The 24,593-nt window shown below is 40.4% G+C and overlaps 1 protein-coding gene across 1 annotated transcript; it reads right to left on the reverse strand.

Annotated features, from left to right (window-relative positions):
* Positions 1–36: 36 nt before the first annotated feature.
* On the reverse strand, positions 37–13,196 carry ENPP5 (ectonucleotide pyrophosphatase/phosphodiesterase family member 5). Its single transcript, XM_007193821.2, has 4 exons — positions 13,000–13,196; positions 9,609–10,472; positions 7,945–8,121; positions 37–4,356 (listed from the first exon to the last, which is right to left on the reverse strand). The coding sequence occupies exons 2-4, from the start codon at positions 10,435–10,437 to the stop codon at positions 3,929–3,931; spliced, it is 1,434 nt and encodes a 477-aa protein (XP_007193883.1). The 5' UTR covers positions 10,438–10,472; positions 13,000–13,196; the 3' UTR covers positions 37–3,928.
* Positions 13,197–24,593: the final 11,397 nt, after the last annotated feature.

Raw genomic sequence — 24,593 nt, forward strand, 5'->3', positions numbered from 1 at the left:
TTGGAACATTAAAGGATTAAAAAAACCTTTGCCTTGTTCTTGGGTATTTCGTTCTCTTGCCCATATCTGGTAAGCTTTAAGGATAATTGCATTTAATACCTTTTACTTGGAGGTTTTTACTTCATTGTGAGTATATAAAGCTACAAATGAAGGACAAAGATGAGATGGGAAATGCGTATTTATTGTAAATTCCTAAAATACTATGTAAATAAATGACATGAGTGTGCTTTAAAGAAATTTGTGTGTAGTGCCTTAAGTTAAATATATTTTGACCATATTGCTTGAATTCATAGTTATGACTTTGTTATGATTTTTAAAATTTTATGTGAATAAAATCTACCAAAACATTTTAACCATAATTATCCAATATACAATGTGATGTCATTGATGATTTTTTAATTTGTCACCTTCTCGCAAAATATACATCCTGTGATAGATGTTGACATGACTTAGTAATACTGCAAAGTCCACCTAGGCATTCATTACAATTTTTTTAAAACCAGGATTAAGTTTGTAACATTTAACCAAATTTTTAAAGCAGTGTATAAATAATGCAATCCAACATAAGGACATCACTGGAAGGAAAGCCAAGATAAATTTTGCAGAGTTTCTAGAACTATAATTTATTGACTTACAGTAGACAGGAAGAAGTTTGAAAAAAGGTGATTACAAAACACTTGGGGTGAGGGCGGGATTACAGTATTTAAACTTTGTTTTGTACATAGCCAGAGTATTTAATGTCGTTTCTAATATAGATTCAACAAAGTTTCCTCTAATAGAGCAGTGATTAATTTCCTATTTTGACATTCATTGAATACTTCTAGGAACTGTGGGAAAACAAAAAAAAAGGCACTTTACTTTGGAAGAGAGTTCTGTAGCATTTCAAAAGTGGTAAAACTTTATACTAACAAATTACTTTTGTCTACTCATGGTTTAACTCCTGGGCTAAGATCCTTGGATCCAGAACCATTTCCTAGGCCCTGTGCTTCCTGAAGTTTGGATGCCAGATTTGCTGAATAAAATTGATTCCAATAGAGAAAGAAAATTAAAACCAATTTCTTAATTAAAGATTGAGAAAGTTATAAACTATTCTACAAAAAAGTTTCAGGCCCCCAAAGCAATGATCTTTTTTAGTGCCCCTTGGTTGGGTTTGATTATCCCTGTTATATTTGCTTCATTAAACTAGTGTTGTAGAAAAAAATGCATGAGTTTTTGAGGTGAATATAACATTGATATCAAACCTGATAAAAACAGCATCAAAAAAAGAAAACTATAGATTTTCTAGAAATAGGTTCTTGTAAGAAACTGAAACTAATAATAGAATCGATCCTAATTTTACTTAAGAGGACAGAAAGCATTTTGAAAAGCAATTTTCAACTTAAATAGCAGGTGGCAAAGGGAGAAGAAATTGCAAAATACATGCTGAACAAGAAAAATCGTATCAACTAATCAACTTCAAAATAGCCGACAGAGGATGTAAAGCAAACATGTCAGTGTTGTGACGGGGGGATTCCATGCTCGGAACTTTTAAAAGTTCTTACTTACAGTTAGGAAGATTAGCTGGTCTACATGTTATTTCTATGTGCTAATTTGTGTTGACTGCATACAAAGTTTGACCACAGACATGCAGATAAAACCAAAACAACAATGAAACTATCGAAAAATGATGAGTGACTAGATATTTCCCCAGCAAAGTTTAAAATTTTATTTTCCTTCAGGTAAACTCTCCTGCTGATACTTTACAGGAAAATAAGTATCTGTAGATAAAGGAAACCATTCAATAATCAAATCTTCATATCAGAATTTTAATGATTTCATCAGTGTTACAGAATCTACTCTCTTCTTACTACTAAGGTAATAGCACCCTCTAAAATGAATTTAATGCAACAATTAGTTTAAATATACAGATAACACTTGAATAATAATGCTTTTAAATAGACCAATTTCATCTTTCAGTCATTAGATTGGCATCTCAATAACGCAGATAAGTTCATCACTACAAAGCAAGCCAACACGAGTGGTCACACGTAAAATGTCTAATCCAGAGTTCAGACCTCTTGAGGAGTTTGGTATCTACCATCTCACTTCTCAGCTTTTTAATCTATAGTACATTTCCAGCGATTCCATTCTATCCCATTTAGAGGTTGTATTAATGACATGAGAATTAAGTGCTAACATTGTTTACTGGTATCATCATTTAAAAATAATTCATTCACCTGATTTTAGGAAGCACTTCAATTTTATTTTTCACTATGCCACTTTTGTTCTTTACATCTAGTTTATCCTTTCTGGAATACATTTACCACTTTACCTACTTTTAGCGAGTTGGTGCATAAATATACACAAAATCACAGTATTTTCTATGCGCCACGTGTCTATAAACTGGTTTCTATTTTCTTCAAGGAAAGCTATTCTTTCCAGGGCTTCCTCTTTCCTCTAAGAAACCATAGGTAACGCTACCCTCTCCCTAACCAGCCTACTTAAGAGATCTAAGGCACAGCTTTCCATGGTGGGATTGGGGAGCTGAGATGACCAGGCAGGTGAAAAAACCTACCCAGGAGGTAAAGTCTATTTGTGAACCTGGATTCATCTTTGATTCCACTGAGCATTTGGTGAGTGGATATTCAGATATTTCAGGAAACAAGGCTATAATCTCAGCTCCTCTTGTTTCAATTACCTGTTACCTCTAGGAGTTTCACTATTTTTTGCCACCAGGCACCCTTTCGCATTGTCCTGGGTACATTGCAAACAACAATGGTCCTGCCTAATTTTTTTCCCCAAGTTTCTTTCTAATTTTTTTCCCCCCAAGCTCCACACGGTTCTTTTCAAGGATTGCGTGGCCTACATTTTCCCTAATGTAGTTTGTGCTCTCTTGCAATTCTGGACCTTCAAATGCTGAAATAGAAAAGATGCTTGTGCTCTGTCACTACAGATTACCAGAAAGAAAACATTGTTTTATCTAATCTGATTTTTTAATGCGATTAATAGTGATTTAGTTTTCAAGGAAGCAAATAATTACAGAGCAAGAGAAAATATTGCTGAGATGGTGCTACTCAGACCAGTGCTAGACTCGAGAGGAAAGAAACGTATATTCATGGTGTCTTTTTTTTTTTTTCAAGCCTACAGAGTAGAGGTCTCACGGTGTCTTACTATTAAAATCAGAGTAAAATGACTAATCAGGAAACAGCAATAATGAATTTCACGATGGAAACAACATACCTGGAATGAATCCGTCAGTATTTGGATCTCTTTTTTGGGGGGAAAAATAAAATGAAAACCCATGTCCATTGGAAAGAAATATGACAAGGAGTGCCCACAGGTGCACCCTGCTGTTGGGAATGCATCTCTCCAAAATTCAATGTTCCAAGGTCATCACATTTCATTTTTCAACAGTTTTCACTTTCTTCATGTTCTCCCAATTTAAGAAAATAGATAGATTTCTACAGTATTCAGGAATTATTAGAAATTTCATTCCGTTTGAAGAAGGAATAACAGGTATTCTGGGACATGGGTGCAAAAGTTGGCTTTTTCAACCGAGTTCTCAGACGTAATTGTCAATAAAGTGCATTTCACATAAACGTACCCATTAGGAGAGTAATTTAAAGTGCAATATGTAAAGTACTTCAAATAGTGCAAAGTTGTTAAATATATACATTGTATGTGCCAAGTCCAAATAAAGCAGGATCTTACCTACCAGAAGCCAGAGAGGACAATGGAAACATACTTCCCCATCTTTCATCCTTTGCAGGTATGTGTATTTTGGTCCACGTGCATGGTGTGCATGAGTGTGTGTGTGTGTGTGTGTGAGACTGCCTCTGCACATGTACGTAACTGCTTAATGGTCTGTGCAAATGTTTGAAGCTGGTTTCCTAGAATTTGAAACCTTTAAACACTGACATAACTATGCAATCTCCACATCAAAGGAGCATTAGGCTTGTAATAATGGTTGAGATATTTCAGCCTGAAAATCTGGTAAGGCAGGTATTTGACTGCGAGTTAAATGTTTAATGAAAATGATTAAAAACACAATAACTATAATGCTACCGAGAGAGACCCCTATGAAAGAAGCGTATGGCTCCTCTTGTTCATTTTCTCTTGGTTTGACACTACCATGGAGGAGAGGAGGGCTCTGTGTATAAGGACTCGCTCTTGGAGTTGGTGAACTCAGCAGATCCTGGACGTTCCTGAGTGATCCGTTGTGCGGCACTGCAGTGATATTGAGGAGGTGGCAGAGCAGGGGGTACAGATCTGTTGAGTTCATGGCTTCTTTTGTGAAATTCTTTCGGAAGGCAGGACCGTGGGCTAAAAATATGGGATGCATTTCTGCTAATGCATTATCATAACCGTGGTTGCCTACTGTGAAGATAAAATGCATGAACAAGTTAGCCAACCAGATGGTATTAAAATGGAAATAATTGTATCATCAAATTGTGAACTTAAATGCAAATGTTATCTAATTTGACTTTTAAATAAAAGGATCTTTTACAAATAATCTCTGCTGTTGTCAACACCACCAGTCACTTCAGGAAACGAAAAGTCAAATGATCACAAATCTTTCTCTCCAGGCAACACTACCTTCAGCAGCACAGGAAGAAGGGGAAAGAGCAAAGCTGAGGCAAGTCAGGGGAACGTGAAAGTGACATTTTTTTTAAAGTCAGGACTTGTGGGTAAAATCTTGACTTTGGTGGTTCAGATCAGGATCCAACTTAGCATTGTGTGCTTTCGTGTGGTTACAAAGAAGTAAAAACTTTAGGAGTCTCCTGACTTATCAAGTCAGACGATGATACAAAATTGAAGGATGAAAACTCCTGCATAATAAAAGCTGCCTTTTATTTTTATTATGTTTTTGAATTTTTGAATTTTATTTTATTTATTTTTTTATACAGCAGGTTCTTATTAGCCATCCATTTTATACATATTAGTGTATATATGTCAATCCCAATCTCCCAATTCATCCTACCACCCCCCCACCACCACCTCCCCTGCCACTTTCCCCCCTTGGTGTCCATACGTTTGTTCTCTACATCTGTGTCTCTATTTCTGCCAAAAGCTGCCTTTTAAAGGCATGTGCGTCTAGCATAATATCAGGGTGCTACTGCTGATGAGACGGCAACCAAAGAAAACTGAAAGGCTTTATTTTTAAAGGTGGTGAGAAGGACTAGCAAATTAGCCTCTACTGCTTGTGTTTGCTATCGGGAAATATGCAATGAGAACACAGCATTGCAAAAAAGAAAATCCTAAATTAATGCCCCTGAGAGTCATCTCCTCAAAGTAATTCCAAATCTGCCTGGCAAAATCCACCTAAAGAAGTCATTCTTAGTGCCATGATTCTTTTGAGTTTATTATTCAAGTGAAAATAACGCTGGATTTATGAATCACTAGGAATCATCTAACGGGACTGTGCTATTCTAGTTAATTAATCGATAGTAACCTTGGGAAATGTGCCATTATATAATTTGTAATTGACTGGATGACTGCTGTGTTCATGTCTATGAAAAGTTGGATCTAGACTCTAATCATGAAGGCAAAGATCAATCATATCACACTTCTTACTAGAAAATCAGATTTGAAGTGAACTCATTATGACTTAGAAAACTTTTCCCATGAAGAGGGACTTTGTTGCATAGTGGTAGCCCCTACAATAAATGCTGGATCCAGTAGACAGTATTTAGTAATGGATGCCTAAGGGCAGAGGTTCTCAAACTTGAATCTCAAACTTGAGACCTCGGGGTAGGGGGATGGGTGCAGGTAAAAACACAGATCGCTGGCCTCTACCCTCACAGTTTCTAGTTCAGTAGATCTGGGTTGGGCCCAAGAATCTGCATTTCTAACAAGTTCCCAGGTGATTTGGATGCTGCTGGTCCAGGGAACACACTTTGAGAACCACTGCTTTTGGACATTAGGGCTGAATTCTCTTATAGAACTCAGGCTGAGAAGGACTGTAGTAGCCAGTACTTAATTATTTGTTGAATAAATAATTATGTTGAACATCATGTAACAGAAATAGGAGCACTATTAAGGTTTTCTGCTCAAAATAGGTGTGACTCATCTAGTATGTGTAGTTTACCAAACCAAAATTTCAAGAGAGCCACTTACATTTATGTTCATTGTAAATTGTAATTCAGTCTCCTCAGAGATAGCAGTTCTTTTTTGAGCAACCCCTCTAACATAAGAGCTACCTGCACAATACATGAAAACCTGAACATATAAAGGTGGCAACTATTCTCCTGGCCAAGGAAATTACTTTTAAAGGCCTTCTTAAAACAGCTCTCCTGGCCTGATTAAATATTGGTTTACAGATTATTATCTATATGTAAAACCTGTTTTCAGGACCAGAAGCCATGTACCTGTATGCATCTGCCAATATGACTTACATATGCTCTACAAATGCCATGGCCAGGCAACTGCTTTTCTCTTTATCAATAAACATGATGGGAACCCAATTCTAGCTAAAGGGACATTTTGTTCATATCTTATATGTATCAAGGACCAGTGCCTAAAAGAACATTTCTAGATAGTGTTGACACCATGTGCTTGCTTCAACATTCAAGTAACAATGGAAACAACTCCCAGTGAATTGATCGGTAGTGCATGTTAATAGCTCTATCAGCTGGGAAAGTGGAACCCATCCAAGAGAGAGAATTTCAGATGGGGGCTAGTTACAAAAGTGCTGAAGCTCAGAAGCAAACATGGGATGGCAAGGTTACCCAGCGAGTAGAACAGTGGGAACCTCCCATGGCCCCCAGGGCTGGAGGGACAGAAGGAAGAGGTAGTGTCCCCAGAACCCCAAAGGCAGGACTACCCAGTAGGCACTGAGGCCATAGAGCAGGAAGTCATCCAGAGCTGGGATCACAGAGGACATGAAGTCACTGTTAGAGACACAGCCTGGGGCAGAGAGAGTGGGGGAAAAATACCCTGGCTTTCTCCCAAACTCCAGCCTTCCACACTCCTGCAAAGGTCCTCTATTGACCAAACTGAACCAGAAACCAGTTCGCAAAGGAGCTTTAGTCTGTAGGGATCTGTCACTGCTGATACAAAGCAGAGCAGGATAAGGACGGGGAGTTTGAGAGCAAATATGCAAATAACAGACAAAATAAAAATGAGTGAAATCCTGTGGATGACTTTTCCATTTGACTAACTTGTTAAAAGCTATATGAGAAGGGAAAACTACACTTAAGGATAGCAGGGGGACCTCCCTGGTGGTCCAGTGGTTAAGACTCTGTGCTTCCAGTGCAGAGGGTGCGGGTTCGATCCCTGGACAGGGAGCTAAGATCCCACAAGCTGCGTGGTGTGGCCAAAAATAAATTTAAAAAAAAAGGGTAGCAGGAAGCTCTTTATTTTGCATGCTTTAATTTTAAATAGGATTTACATTATATTCTAAATTTATTCAATAGAAATATCTCCAAAATTATACCACTAGGTATTCATTAGGAAAATATATCTTGATATATTTTTATCCATGCCAATATGCACTTCTTTTTAGAAATGTTTCCAAGGTGTAAAGCAAAGCTGGCCTATATTTGGTAGAGCCAAAAGCGCAAAAGAAACTAGAAAGCTAACAACTGAAAAGAAAAATAGAGATTAAACTCTTTTGAAATCAGAGTATAAAACAGATGCAGAAAATGATTCAATTTATAAAATTCAGTTAGGTTTTCCTCCAGAACATAATGGTTATAATAAGCAGTACAGGGCACTAGGCTTATCTTTGGTCTGAAGGCTTCAAGAGAAGTAAATGTTCCACTTTTAGGAGGTTACCTCATTTTAAAGCCCCAATAAATCTTTATTGGGATCTTTATTGGATCTTTATTTAGCTATTAATGTGTGACACTAGCTAGTTATTCGATCGATAAACAGACCGTTGAATACGGCAGAAACAACTCCCACTTAGCCTCCACTTTAGCAGACAACGATGCAGAATGGGGAGAAATACTATACCATACTCACACAGAAAGTCATCTGACTTATTCCGTAAAATATACCACCCTTCGTCAGCCACTGCGAGAACTGGCTGAATTCGACTGTTGTATTTGTAATGCCATCTTTCTGGAATCTCTTCTTTTTTGTAAACAGTCAGATTAGGATGAGCATGAGCTAGTGCTTCATAGACCTCATCAAATTTGCCTAAAAGAGAAGGATGAGGCGAGGCAGTCAGAACAAGACACTCACTGCTACAGCCAAAGAAGCAACCATGGCAACAGAGGTCAATCAACGCAGACATCCTACTGACGTAGACAGCCAGCAAGTTCAAGGGAATGAAGCCTCGCCAGACACTTTAGAACTCCCACCCCCTTTGAGGAAATAATCTTGTGGGGGAAACTGAGAAATCATCTTCTCTTAAAGTAAATTCACCTTAAGAGAAGACATTTTATAGAACCAGAAATCTCTAATCCCTAAAGATTAAATACACACACACACACACACACACACACACACACACAGGTACTAATTGGTGGCACAAAGTAAAATGTCAAGGGCACTGCAACATCCAAACAGAAACAAAGAGCTAAGTTCTGGTAGTTCTGAGTACAGAGATAGAGAATCTCAAGACAAGAAAATTCAGTAAGTGGAGGGTGAGGGTTGGTCAAACGTTCTTTGAAACCCTGGAGGCGTTGCAGAAGTACTCCCTGTAACTTCAAACGCAGTAAACCTGGGCAATATCTTTAATCCTTTTCTTGTTTTTCAAATCCATTTGTTGGGGCTTCCTCCCTGCCAACAAGGGAACACCATACCAACTTGATCAGGGGAACCGAAGGGTTAATGCAATTTTCTTAACCACAAAAGATTGCTATTTTGTATTGAATTGATAGAAATGTTTGTGTGCAGCTGCACGTGCCTATTTTAACATTCACTGTTTCTTATGATCCTCTTAATTCCCCTGCGAGGGATCTAACTCTCATTTGTGAGCTCTTCAGCTTTTCAAGATCTGTTTTCTCATTTCATACCTAGACTAACCCCAGGAGGTGATAAAACAAAAGTCAGGAGTGCAAGTCTGCGTCTTGCTCTGCACTTACTTTTTGACCTGGGGATGTTAAACCTTTTGAGCTTGTTCACCTATCTTTAAAACAGAAATAATGAGAGACAGAGTTGGTATGAGGCTTCAGGGAGAGGTTTGTAAAAAAGTTTGAGGTACTGTTACTTCTTCCCCTGTTTACAGATAAGAAAACTAAATCTCAGGATGACCAAAACTCTCTCCTTCCTGTACCCCACTGCTTTCCTATTAAGCAGGTCCTAACTAAGGATCCATTGAAGGCTTTAGGGCTTCCATAAAATCACTGTAACTGCAGGCACATTTTGTATATATCTTCCCATCTCAATTTCTCTGAGAATGGAGGTTGTAGCTTTCACCATATCCAATGACTCCAAAATGGTTATATGCGACTACCATAAATACATAGAGAGAGCATCAGTTTTAATATTCTAGCAAAAAGTGAAAAATCAGACTCTGAGAAAAGAGAGAGTTTGTCTTTTCAGAGACTAAGGATTCAATCCCAGAATATTACCATGACAAAGGCAAGCACACTTGAAAGACACAGAAACAAAAATCCCCCACTCAATCGCAATGGGCACAGGCAGACCCAGCCCCAGACCACCAGTCTGTTCAGACTTACCTTCTTTGGGCAAGACGGCTGCCACCGGCGATTGGTCAATCAGGGTATAGTGGTCTTTATCCAGATACTGGTCAAGCTCTATGATCCTTTCCTCAGAACACTGCGTCATTCCGTGATCACTTGTGATGATTAGGTTCAGAATGTTCCACAACTTTGCCTTTTTCAGCATTCGTATGAGATACCCTAACTTCTGGTCAATATCTGAAATGACAGGCCCCATGAGTGGGCTGTCTGGTCCCAAATGGTGGCCCATGTCATCAGGTTCTTCCCAATAGAGAAGACCAAGATTGATGGGCTCTTTCGATGTAAACCAATCAATAATTTTGGCAACTCTCTCTTCAAATGAAACGGACTCATTGTAAGGCATATAGTAAGTAGGAAAGCTTTTATGTATTTTGACATCTGTTCCGGGCCACATGGCTGCACCACTCGTATGTCCTGCCCTCTGATTTGTGATCCATATTGGCGTCGCTTCTTCCCAAAACTCAGAATCATAAATGTTCATATTATCCAAGGAGAAAGATTTGTTCAGAACAGGATCAAACATGTCATTTGCCACAATGCCATGATTCTCGGCAAAGAGGCCAGTTACCAAAGTATAATGGTTAGGGTAGGTCTTTGTAATGAAAATATTAGTAACTTGCTTCACGTGGACACCATATTTTATAACATGATGAAAATGGGGTGTTGGAACTCTGTATAAGTAATCCCAACGTAATCCATCAAATGAAACTAGTAGAACCTTTGGCTGGTCTGGTTGGAGAGAAAATGTAATTGAAAGTGTCAATGCAGCAAGTATGAAGGACACCCAGAGAAGTTTTGAAGTCATTTTCAAAGTACTTGATCAGTTCAGTGTAAGATAATCTGTTTAAGAAACACATAGAAGTTAATGGCAATAATTTTGTTTTGTATACTTTACCCAAAATGGAGAGGGATGGTGCTTAGTAATCCCAGTTATATCATAAATCACAGCCTGGAAGGATTATGCTGCAGAACTTCGTCTTAAACAAGAGACCTGGGGCTCCCTGTATAAATAAAGCTAAAAATTACATTTGCATTTTAGAAACTGTTTTAGTTTCCAAGAACTTATTGAAACATTCCTCAAAGAAATTATTTAGATAAGCTCCTCAAATATCATTTTAAAAGATTATATAATTTACATACAACTTTTCAGAAACATTTTCAGGTTGACTCAGACTTCTGACTCCTGGTCAGAAACATTTATACAATCAAATACCTGTGGGCATATTTATCATTATGGTTAGATGGGCTATAGGAACATAGCAACAAGCAAATTTGCACTAGCAAATTCAAAAATAATACTTTTTAAAAGTACATGTGTACACCTCTGTTTTTCAAAGGCAAGGCCTTATGTCTGGTCCATCATGGTAAGAGATGTGAGAGATGTCATGAGAGAGAGGAGAAAATAGATTAACTTGGTATCCTGAAGTGACAAAATTTGTGACATTCAAATATTTGTGAAATGTAATTTGCATTCATGTATTAATAATCAAAGCATAGCCTTCTTTAAACAAAACATTTAGATTCTGAACTAAGTATAAACTGAAACATAATTCTAAAATTTGATGTTGACCTTCCTAATCTTAAAATTCATCAACATTTAATCTTATCAGTGATGTGTGTAGAAAAGGCACTTCCCAGGATTAAATAATCTCTTGGGATCAACGTTGTTGTTATTGTCTTTGGTAATCTGCCTACATTTCTAAAAAGCTTTTATTCTATTCAAAAAAGCTAATAAGAGATAATATGAAAAAACAATACATATGTAAATTTGGTCAGTTCCCATTGGGTTTGCAAATCCAGTAAGGATCTTTTGTTCTCTCCCTCTGCTATCCATTCTTGCATGAAGGTATTTATAAGCCCACCGAAACCTGGATCTAACCGTATTTTGTGCCAAGAAATCTCTTGAGGGACTTCCCTGGTGGTGCAGTGGTTAAGAATCCGCCTGCCAATGCAGGGAACACGGGTTCGATCCCTGGTCCAGGAAGATCCCACATGCCGCAGAGCAGCTAAGCCCGTGCACCACAACTACTGAGCCTCTAGAGCCCGTGAGCCACAACTACTGAAGCCCGCACGCCTACAGCCCGTGCTCCGCAACAAGAGAAGCCACTGCAATGAGAAGCCCGCGCACAGCAACAAAGAGTAGCCCCCGCTCGCCGCAACTACAGAAAGCCCACGCACAGCAACAAAGACTCAATGCGGCCCCAAATTAAATAAATAGATAGATAAATAAAGAAATTGATATTAAAAAAAGCAATCGAATTCAGCTTTTGACATCTTCCTAATTTGAATATGCTGAAGACATATTTAAACCTCAAAATTAGACCCTGTCTTGCCTTGCTGTAAGTGCAGGTAAATAAAAACTGCTTGGCATGCTTGCTTTGCTATCAGGGGCAAGAATTCTGTTTTGTTTTTTAATTGATTTCAGCATACCTAGAACTGAAATTGTTGCTTAAACTGAAATTGTTTTAGGTATTGGTCTCCAGACAATGGTTCAAAAATTAAATTTAAAAACTATTTCTCAAACAGCAATAAACTTTCCAAACCTGGAAGGAACGTGAATAATCAGTTCCCATAAGGAACTGCAAATATACTTATTAACGTTTCTGGCTAAGAATGGTGATCCTTTCCTCTTTCCCTCCTTCACCTTCCTAACACAAGGAAGGATACTATGAACCAAATACAATTTAAGGCTAAAAAAGAATCAACTACATGAAACATCTGATTTTCCTCTATTTTAATAAATTAATTCAGTAACTGTGGTAAGCAGGAAAGAACTGCTTTCCTGGGACAAACGAAAATAAACAAAGGCTAAGTGTTGCCTCAAGCTTAGGAATGCTTGGTAAGAGGCACCAACATCATCACATCGATGACATAAAGCAACAAACTGGGAAGTGGGGGTAGGGATGGAAGAAGATCTGATTTCTTTCTTCTCCACGCACAAAATGCTGCACTGCGCCGTGGAATCCCTAGTTCTGGGTCCAGATTTCACTGAGCTGCTTTCCAATTCCTCCTCCCCTCCAACCCTTCCCCCACAGACAGCCTTGGAAATCTGGAGGGACGGGGCGCCAAGAAACGAGAGGGAGGAAACTGAAGGAGGAGTAGGTGTGTGTAGAGCGAATATACATCAAGAGGAGGGTGATACATCGCCCCATCTTCTTCACTGGGATTCCATCCTAGCTCCTGGAAGGATCTCGGGGTAGGGTTACGTTCCCAATTCGCAAACCTCCCGCCCACCGAGGCTGGCAGATGCCCTAACGTGGGCTCTGTGTATGTGTGCAGTGGAAACGGGTGGGAGGGTAGTTTGGGGGGCCCGCAGGAGGCGGGTGGGTCCCCGGCAGGCCAGCCTCCCACACTCCCGGACTCTTACCCTCGCGGCGATCCGCTCAGTCCGCATCTGCTTGGGGCAATGGGAGGGAGGGCCTGGAGGGGGCTCCCTCCCGCAGACCGGGGGCAATAGCGGGGAGGCGGCGGCAGCAAGGGGCGCCCCCCAACGAACCAGCAGTCCCTGACCTTTAAGCCACCTCAGCGCAGAGCACCTGACCAGCACCGCAGGCCCCCCTCAGGCCCCGCCTCTTGGCTCCCATTGGCTACAGCTCCCATTGGCTATGGTTCCTGCTGGGGTTGCGGAGCAAAAGCCGGGCTCCTGGGATCGCTGTCCCGCCTGTCAATCAGCGGGAGCGGGGCGGGCTCTGGGGGGTTCGGAAGATGGATGGGGCGGGAGCAAGGGGAGGCGTGGACCCGGCCGGGAGGCCCGAGGGCGGGGAGGCGAAGGCGCCGGGCGCTTGCTAAGGTCTTCTCTGCCGGGTCACGAAACCTTTATGCGCTGTGCTTTTTCTAGACGGGCAGTTGTGCCTGTAGTCAGTGATGCAGAGAGATCATAGTGCGCTAGCCCATTTTTTTGTTGTTGTTTTCTTACCGCAAATGGGTGGTACCCTACCCTGGGCTTTACTCCGAGGAACACCTGAGCACCCCAGGATGTCGATAGGACGATGCAAAATCTAATTTAAAAGGCTTTAATTTGGTGAGCTCTGCAGCCTCAATGTTTATTGTCCAGGTTTTGGCAATGTCAGGTCTCTGAGGGATCTGCAATAGTGTGGCACCTAAGAATGCACATATTACACCAAGCCGGGTTCCGAATCGGGTTAATTTACACAGGGTGAGAGACTGAACAGCATGGGTGCATCCAGGCGCCAGACTCTGCTCCTAGCTTTGTTTCCAAATATGCAATAAAGCTATGAACTTCGGGTCTGATGCCTCTTTCAGGAAGTCTTCTTTGGCCTTGTTTCTTCTGCTCCCTTATCATAGTGGATTAATTTTTCAGGTTTTTTGGTAATCAGTGGTATTTTTAGGTCGGAGGGAGTGCAGGCATGTGCACAGTTTGCCAGTTTGATCCCAACTATATTTATCATAAATTGTAGCAGTGACTCTGAGCTCCTCTGAATTTGTCCATCTACAGAATTCCCAGGCCTAAGTCTGACCACCATGCAATGGGCAATAATATCTGCTTGGTTGTCACAACTTAAGCTTCAACAACTTAAGCCGTTAAAATGGAGAGCAAAGCCAGTAGCTCTGGGTGCCCTCCAGGGCTCACATTCCCTGTCTGGTATACTGTGACTGTAAAATGAATAGACAGTCCTGCTGATATTTAATTAAATGAGGCAAACATTTTGGTCCTTGTTTTTTCTCTTTCTCTCAGCTTCTTATAGAGGGACAGTCCCTATCCCAATGGCTTCCTTCCAAATGCATCATACCATCCCCAGGGGTGTCTGGGCACTCTTCCATGGCCTTTTATTTGTAGTGACTTGAGTTTATGGTTTTCCACGTGTGGGATGGGGATTAAGAGGGAAGCTGGTGTCTCTGTTTACACAGACCCAGTGACAATGACGTTGTACAGGTTGTTCCAAGTCTCCAGAGCCCTGTCCATTGAAATTGCCCCAACTTGGAATGGGGTGGCCCGGGATTATGTCTTTGTCCCCCTAGAATAGGCCCCCCTATGTTCTCCCAAAACAGTCAGAGAACAGCATATGCTGATTAGAGAGCAGAGTAGTGAAAACAGGCCTGTCTCTTACATGGATCACTGAGCATTGCTGGACTCTGTTCAGATGACACTGCCTGGCTCTGCAAACTTTTTATGGAAGACACGATTGTATTCACGACCCACCCCTGTGAAACAGGCATGGGGCAGCTGTTAACCACAGTGCACAGCACGGAAAACGATGCATGAGGGGGCCAGCGAGTGCCAGAGACACTGCCCAGATCCCCGTATAATGACATCTAGTGTCAGCTGGCAGGCTTGTTATATAACTTATGTCTCTAATGGTAAAAATAATCTGGCTTACATGGTACAGCTACAGGAATGATTGTAAAAACATGGAATCCCTGCTTCCACATCTGTACCAGCCCTTCTGTCCTCCCTGTTACCTTGATTTCTGTCCAAATGCAATCACTACTCAGCCAGTTATGGTCACCTAAGCCACAACCTGTTGACTGTAGCTATTCCTTTGTTTTATATTATTGAATTAATATATGTAATCACTGAGCTAGTAATATTTTTCTGAATAATGGTGTAACAGAAGAATCAACTTCTTTCATGGATTTTGGGCTGGAGATGGGGGTCCCTCTGCCTGTCTAATAGGGGTTGGAGAGCTGAATTATTTTCTTCCTCAGGAGCTGGAAGAGGTTTGTGGTAAAACTGGAATAAGATCTTTTTTTTTTAATGAAATAGCCAAGACTGGCTCTGCCACAGATGTTTTGTTTTCAAAACTAGTCTATACCATGTGGTAGGGAAAATGAACAAATTATTTCACAGTTTTGTTTTGTTTTTTTTTAACATCTTTATTGGAGTATAATTGCTTTACAATGGTGTGTTAGTTTCTGCTTTATAACAAAGTGAATCAGTTATACATATGTTCCCATATCTCTTCCCTCTTGCATCTCCCTCCCTCCCACCCTCCCTCTCCCACCCTCCCTCTCCCACCCCTCTAGGTGGTCACAAAGCACCGAGCTGATCTCCCTGTGCTATGCGGCTGCTTCCCACTAGCTATCTATTTTACGTTTGGTAGTTTCACAGTTTTAAAAATCTTTAAGGTTGTAATATATTCCACCACAACAACTAAAATAAACAAAGTCTATCTCTTAATCCTTTATAGAACATTCTGAAAAATATGGGTCTCACATATTGAACATCCATAGATTAGGAACCATCAGGATTCTCGTTCTGGACAGACCTTAATTTTTTTTTTTTTTTTTTTGATTGACGTATAGTTGATTGACAATGTTTCAGGTGTACAGCAAAGTGATTCAGTCATATATATATATGTATATATAAATACACCTTTTCAGATTCTTGTCCATTATAGGTTATTACAAGATATTGAATGTAGTTCCTTGTGCTATACAGTAGGTCCTTGTTGTTTATCTATTTTATATATAATAATGTGTATCTGTTAATCCCAAATTCCTAATTTATCCCTTCCCCTCCCCCCCAGGACTGACCTTAATTCTTGATAAATAGTAGGTATCCACTAATTTGGACTCATTAGCAGAAGTTCAACCTAATGAGTGAAAAGTTAAATTACAGATTATTCAAAGATTTAGTCCAAGTATTTTTATGCCTATTAGTAATTTAGGCTGCTAATGATATATTTGTACTAATTAGAACTATATTTTCACACAGACAATTAGTATGTTTTATTCTCAGAAAGCTTTATGTCAGTCAAATATAACTGTGTAAACTTCTTTGCACTACTGGATTTTGCAAATTGTATTCATAGTGTATTATTTTCCTAGGGCTACTGGAACAAAGCACCACAAACTGGGTGGCTTAGGTCAACAGAAATTTATTCTCTTACAGTTTTGGGGGCTTGAAGTCTGAAATCAAGATGTCAGCAGGGCCACCCTCCCTCCAGAGGCTCTAAGGAAGAATCCTGCCTTGTCTCTTCCAGCTTCCGGTGGTTCTGGCATTCCTGGGCCTGTTGCACCTCCAATCACTGCCCCCATTGTCACATGGTGTTCTCCTCTGTATGTCTCTGTGTCTCCACATGGCCTTGTATGAGGACACCAGCCATTGGAATAAGGCCCTCTTTAATCTAGTAAGACTTCATCTAAATTTAGCTAGTTACAGCTGCAAAGATCCTATTTGCAAATAAGGTCACATTCTGAGGTTCCAGGAGAATGTGAATTTGGAGGGTTGAACGCTATTCAACCCAGTATATGTAGCTAGCAGAATGTTTAATTTTACGGCTCATCCTAGATCCAAAGTCCATGAATTATGATTAAAATGGCTCAAATCAAGGAAACTGACAACATCTATTGCTGATGAGGATGCAGAGCAACTGCAACTATGGTACATTGCTGGTGGGAAGGGTACAGCCATTCTGGAAAAGTTTCATAGAAAGTTAAATGTGCACTTATATAACCGAGGAATCCCACTCCAAGGGAAATGAAGATATCCACTCAGAAAGTTATAAGCAAAGTTTAATAGCTTTATTCATTATTAAAAGCTAGAAACAACCCAAAGGTCCTCAACAGTGCATAGATACACAAAATTATGGTATATCCATAAATGGAAGACTATTCATCAATAAGAAGGAATGAAGTACTGATACATGCAACAATCTGGATGAGTGTCCAAAGCATTTTGCTAAATGAAAGAATCCAGATACAAATGGCTGTGTACTGTATGATTCCATTTATATGACCTTCTAGAGAAGGCAAAACAATAGGGACAGAAATTAGATTGGCGTTTTCCAAGGGCCGGTCGTGAAGGGAGGGGATTGGCTACAAAGGGCCACAAGGGGACTTTCTGACGTGAGGGACTTTTGATTGTGATGGTGGTTACATGACTGTCTAAGTTTGCCAAAATCCAGAGCACTATATACCTGAAAATACTGAATTTTACTATATGTAAATTATACCTCAATAAACAACAGCAACAAAAAATAAGCCCTGCTTTGTGATCTTCCCCCACGAAGTTCATGAATTAGGCCTAGTGGAGATTGACTTTTAGTGGTCACGTTTCTGTGTGTAGCAGTGAGCCGATCAGCTCAGTCTGCAGCATATAAGAACTTGAACTTGCAAGTCTAGGGACTCCTTGGGGCCCCTGCTCTGCTGCTTTTCATGTTCTTTCACTTTGTGAAGCGAAGTCTGGAAACCATATAGCAAAGAAAGGGTTATTTTCTAGGCTAGAACTGAATGTCATTTGTTGAATAACCAAATCAGTTTAGGATGTGCTAATGCAGGCAGGAGGAACAGTTGTCTTCTGGTATCTGGTTTGAGGTCTGTCTTGAAACAAGAAGTTCTCAGAAGAAGCCAAATACAAAACTGCACGCGTGTTTCTGGTGTACGGGGTGAAAACATTTAGTCAAAACCACATTCTCAGCTCTTCGTGGAGAAAACAACCCTCAGAAGCCTCGAAGTAGTACTTGGTTTAACCTCACCATTTATTTTGAAAAGCATTGGCTTATCATGGGAATTGCAATTCTGCAGATTTACTCAGTGTGGGAGGACCTAAACATATTGTCCTCCTTCCAGACCAAAAAGACACTCTAGGTATTTATATTTAAAATGTACATATAAACATCCTTTGCAACTATTATGTAGTTTGAGTATGCCCTGGGTTCTTTTGTCAGTATTACAGTTTATGAATGGACAAAGCAGGTAGAAATTGTTTTTACGGCTTCATGCTTTCTTGGCGTGGAAGAGTAGGGAAAACCATGGGAGAGTTCTCCCTGCCCCATTCCCCAATGGCTACAATTTTATAATAGGAAAGTCATCTCTTTGTGTTAAGGCTTTTCTTGCAGGCGTGATGCCGATCCACCTCTGTTAGCCATTGGCTTACACACGTGTGTGACTAAGTCTGATTCACACAGAGGAGCATAGTTTGTAGGAGGGAAAGGCCCTTAGAGGAATGGGTCAGTAGGATGGGCATTTTCTTTTGAAAGGCAAGTAAGTAGACTGGTCACCCTTGTGTGCATGAATTAAAATTAGTATCTTTTTCTCCTGTTAATTTGTCTTATGTCAATTTTATCATTAGTCTGGCCGCACAACTCGCGAAGTGTAGAGGGGATAATCTCCCCTCCACACAGCACCATGCCTTTTGTGTGCCCTTCTCTCTCTGTCACGTGACTCTCCTGTGGAGCTCTTTATGTTGCCCTGTACGCTTTGAAGAACAATTTTGCCAACTCTCATGATTAAGGGCATCTCATGACGTTTAATTTCCTCTATGGGATCTTAGCATTATCGGGTAGAATAGCCAGTGATGTGTTCTGCATCCCACAGATGGCCAGAGAAATTCCTATTTTTTTCATAAATGATGTTAGATGAGCCCTCTGGCCTTCTAGATCATGGCTACGTGACTCTATTGGGAGCACTGTTTATACTCAGATCATGAATTATCTTCCTCGATATAAGAATGGGCAGAAAAACTAAGCAGGACCAACTTTATGTCAGGAGTCTCACATCTTCTAGCCATCTGTTTGTAATTTAACTGAGGAATTCGTGGGGCCATACGTTAGACTCATTATCTGATGTTCATTGCATCAGCGTTAGAAAGGGAAGGGATCTGTCCCTGGAGAAAGATAGGGATGAAGTCAGGAGGTAAGTAATGCTCACACATAAAAAGGGCTGAGTTAGCCAGTGCAGTCACTGGCTCAAAAAAGTATATAGGAAACCCCATGGGTATCATCTGGCAGGAGTGAATAAAGAGACTGGCAACGATGACTGTGGGTATTTGAATTGAACATGACGTGGGGAAAGTAGACTGCTACTATATCTCCCCTACTATATCTTGGACAGCTTGTGAGCATGCATGGTCTAAAAAAAAGTACAACCGCAGCATAAACTCACCAAGGGGCCCTGGATAATCCCCCAGAGTGACCTGACTGTGCTCCAATCACTGCATTCCATCCCCATTCCTCCACACGGATAGTATTTTAGGACCTGGAAACGTAATTTGCCGTGGAATTTGATAAAATCCTGCTGGAGAAACCTGTTCATTGATTTAGTCATGATAGAAAGTCGGTATCAAACACTTACTTAAGCCGTTTCCCTCTATTAATTTCTTTAGTTCTCACAATGACCCAGTGAGGTGGGTACTATTATTATTCCTCATTTTATGTATGAGGACCCTGGCCCAGAGAGATTAAACAATTTACCTAGTTCACACAGCTAGGTGTTGTCAGAGCTGAGATTTGACCCTAAGAAGTTTGGCTCTAAAGTATACACTCTTAATTCTATACTGTCTCCAATATATCCTAAGATCCTAGTAGCACAATGATAATTAATTTTTTGCACAAAGATAATTTGCAAAGTAGTTCACTGGCTTGCCTTTTTAAGTCACTACTTTTGGCATTTCCTTTAAGTCTATTTACAGTTAATTTTTTTCTTTCTTTCTTGAAATGATCAGTTCTCAACTTAGCAATACCACAGGGATGAATGTAGGAATCTCATAGTCCCACTGGTACATACTTAACCTGGATTTATCACTTATGGCAAAAGATTAAATATACCAAAGAGCAAGATACATTTTCTGTGGTCAAGCCATGCAATCTAGTGAAAGGAAAATCTAGAAAAAAGAACCCCAACCCCTTCTACAACATTTCCCCCCATTCTTGGACAAGCATGGTACTTCCAAAAAGCAATAATATTCACAGCTATAGATGAAACAGCTGAGGTGAGAAATCTAGTCTGGACACTTCTCTGTCTACTCTTTGCCTGGCTACCTCCCCTCAATTTTTAAAGACCAAGGTCATAAGTACCTTCCTCCAAGACACCCACCCTTTTGCAGCCCTGCCTGGTTATGTGCCCCCGGGTACCCTAGAGGGCCCTGCGTTCCTCAGCCATTGCACTTGTAATTGTTGGTTAATGTTCCAGGTGGCTGAGACGGGGCCTGATGACTTGTGTGTGCCTGATGACTGCAATAAAAGTTTACTGAATGAATGGATGAGTGAATGTGGAGGAAAGGAGTGTTGAGAGATCCAGAGGTAAGTTTGGGTTCTAAACTTTGATGTCTTCTGAGAACAAGGACTGTGCCTCAGTGACAGCACCAGACCGGACACGTTAGTCTTGTTCAATGCTCTGAATTCACTGTCCTTTAATATTTGAGGATGAAACTGTTCACCATGTTAAACAAGACCTGTATAAGAATGGTTTGTCACTTTCAGCCACCATGTATTCATAACAGCTTTTCTATCAACTCATTTTATTTTTAGTGGAAATATCTGGAGTGTTTTTCTAAGATAACGAGATTAGTGTGTTCAACAGAATGAATAGAGCAAAGAACAACTTATGTTTGGATGATAATGAATAGCCCATCTGATCCCTGTGGGGAACTAGTGGGAGGGGAGATTAGAAAGACAGTTGTGGAAAGCCCTAAAGCCAGCCAGGCTAAGTAGTTTGCACTCTGTCCTGTAGACAAAGGGAAACCATAGAAGACTTTTAAGTTATGAAATAACAAAGATGCATATTTACTATCAGAGCGATTTTTAAAAGGAAGCTTAAATGAGTCTCATATTTGTTTGAAATATATCTTTAAGCCACTGGACTTGGGGCTTTATTGGTAATCACAGATTTGTTTACCCCAAGTAATATCTCAGTGCCTGGAATGTTGTAGTAACTCAGTAAGTATGAATGCATGACTGACATCAGAAAATTAGTCACCACAAAAAATAAATCCAAGGAATAATGTTACAAGTGTTTTTAGATCAAAAAGATAGACCAAGTAGAAAATGTAACCTCAGCTGAACAATCTGAAGATGACTAGATTAGTGATCTATCAGGCCAGGAGAAAGGACACATGGGAGCAGGGGTCAGCAAGCATTTTCTGTAAAAAGCCAAACAGCAAATAGTAAAGCTTTGCAAGCCATGTAAGATGCCTGCTGCATTTTTTCTCTGTTTGGGTTTTTCGGGGGTTTTTTGTTTAGTTTTTTTGCAATTTTTTCAAAATGTAAAAATATTCTAAGACTGTAGAAAAACAGGCTGCGTGCTGGATTTGTTTTATTAGTGGCCCAAGTCCCTCTGTTCTAGGGATTTGGGCCACTAGTAAAATTATTCCTGACCTCCCTTTTTTTAAACATAATTATCCATGTTCTTTTATTTTAACGGGTCACAGAAAATTCAAATTTTGATATCAACCATGTAGTCTTACTGAAACCCAACACTAGTGACCTTATGAAAACCCAATAACCTCGGGGACAGAATCTCAAATAGGAAACAAGGAAGCAAGAGAAGTATCTGTCTTTTTAAGGTCTTTGTAAAGAAGGGGGAGAAGGAGACAGAGAAGGCAGGAAAAAGAAAAAGCAGCAGCAGAAACAAAAAGCAAATGAGCCCAGGACTACTTACTAAGAGCCCCTGAGTGTTTATTTATAAAAGAAAACAAGGAATTATTCTCTCAGGTTGAATTTTGCCCTGGAAACATATATCCTTGTTCTTCTGACCCTGCCAGAGCAGTCCCATTTTTAGAATCATGGAACATATTTGCACAGGAAGCTGTTTTATGATGAGACATTTTAAACTCTATTTTGTAAAATCAGCTCTGATTGAAGGTGAATCACGAAAGTCTATAAACCTGCCCCAATAACCAATTCCAATTCCGCAACTTATTTCATAAGAATAGTAGATAGAAAAAGCAACCTAGTCCCTGGCAGAGCCTTTTCTATAAGGAACTGGATTCATCGATGTCAAATTTTTGGAAGATGCTATAGGTGAGAGAGCAAGTATTTTTGCTAATGACCTTGATGGCCCGTCTTGGATTGACTGTCTAAGGAAAGTAAACAAGCAACCTGATGTGCTGCATTTCAAATGTATCGTGGAGCTGGTCTCTTCTCCTCATCCTATCTTGTGTACCCTAAATACAATTTCTGGATTTGGTTGACCTTTCAGGTGGTGTTGATGCTTTGAAAAATGTTTCCCTGGTCTAAGGACTGAAACAAACAAGAAATGATACAGTGAAGTGATCCGGAAGGACTCTGAAAACCGTCTTTGAGGAAGAGGGGTGACAGTGCCCCTGAGTGAATTCAAATTTCACGGCCACCACTGGATTCTTACCTAGGTTCAGAAAGTTTTTAGAAGACTCAGATGAAGTCTCTGAAAGCATACAGCCTGAAGGACAGACTTTGGTAGTCACAAGGAATATGGAAGAAAAAAGTGGAGGAGAAATATTCAGAGGAAAAAAAGAATCATCCTGTTTCAAATAGGCTCTGTTCTGAACTCGCTTGCCATAGATGCTGGTGATTCTAACCCTTTTCTTTTATGAATGGCTCACGTGCAGGTGCTTGTATAAATACACCATTGGTCCAGCTGGCCTTTTGCTCTGCTAAGAGAGAAATCATAAAGAAATCCAAGAATCTGACTGTTCATCTATCCTTCAATTATCCAAGCACAGACTATTATTCTAAAATGCCCTTGAACAGTAAGAAGCTATAAAGCCTTATCATGATAGTTCTTAAGAAAAATCGCAGAGGAATGTTTTAGAGGTGTTGGGGATATGAGTCCTGAACAGAAAGGAAAAATGGAGAGTAAACATAAAATAATAAAAGCAGAAGCTGCGAAAGAGATGCTAGGAATGGTCCCCCAGCTCTGCATCCTCCCGGCCCCATTTGCCCTTTCTCCAGCGGCATCCCAGGTTGCTCCACGTTTGTACATTGCACCACTTATATGTGAGTTTTAAATCATGCTGGACTAACAGAGCCAAGTAAACCAGGCTGAGACTTGGCTAAAGATATAGAGGCCAAAGGAAAGACTCACTAGAACTCCACGGTACTGAGGGTGATCTGTCTGGAAGCTATACAAGGCACAGAAAGAGGTCGTTACTCCTGATTTTGGGGAAAATATCTGTTAGGATTTGGACATTGGAATTTATGTAAGTAAAAATGTCGTGCTTAGTATGTTCCAGATATTTACCCATAACTCAGTAAGTGGACTTCCCTGGTGGCTCAGTGGTTAAGAATCTGCCTGCCAATGCAGGGGACACAGGTTCGAGCCCTGGTCCGGGAAGATCCCACATGCTGTGGAGCAACTAAGCCCGTGTGCCACAACTACTGAGCCCGCGTGCCGCAACTACTGAAGCCTGCGCACCTAGAGCCGGTGCTCCGTAACAAGAGAAGCCACCGCAATGAGAAGCCCGCGCACCACAACGAAGAGTAGCCCCCGCTCGCCACAACTAGAGAAAGCCTGCGCACAGCAACGAGGACCCAACGCAGCCAAAAATAAAAAAAAAAAAAACCAATAAGTTTTCTCAATTTCTCCATTTACAAATGAGTTAAGTAAAGCACAGAAAGGTTCAGTAACTTGCCCTAAGTCACACAGCTAGTAAGTGACAGAGCCAGAATTTAAACTGTCATGTCCCACCTGGAACCTCAGAGTTGGGATAAAGATTATTTTAAGCTGAAGATATTTGAAATTCAATAGATGCAGAAACAAGTCTTCTCAGAGCTTCCCTTATCTGAACAAAAGCAGAGACTTCTGAGAAATTAGGGCTGCCATAAATTCCCTCTAAGGGGTAACTTCTACTCCCAAAAGTAAACCTACCATAGATCCCTCTTTGGGGTAGCTCTGTGGTCCTGAAAACTCATTTGTCTTCCTAAAGATGCCTATTTGTTCTTTCCCTAGAAGCCTTTCTCCCCCTCCCTTTCCTCTGCTAAGTTAGGTGTACATATAAGCCTTTAACTGTAACCATTTAACGCAGCAGCTACTTCTTTTCTAGACCCCTGTGTGTAATATGAATCCCCCTTTTCCTCCTGTTGATCTTTTGTCAGCTTAATTGGCAGCCTCCTGTTATTAAAACTAAGAGAGAAGAGAAACAAGACTTCCCTCCCCTACAAACCCCAGGCATTTTGGCTACAGAATCCACGCTCTAAATCAGGGTTTCTCAACCCCAGCACAATTGACATTTGGACTGGACAGTTCTTTGCTGGGGGCCATGCTGTGCATTGTAGGAGGTTAGCAGCAACCCTGGCCTCTACC

Source organism: Balaenoptera acutorostrata, chromosome 10 (genome assembly GCF_949987535.1).
Source record: "Balaenoptera acutorostrata chromosome 10, mBalAcu1.1, whole genome shotgun sequence".
NCBI lineage: Eukaryota > Metazoa > Chordata > Mammalia > Artiodactyla > Balaenopteridae > Balaenoptera > Balaenoptera acutorostrata.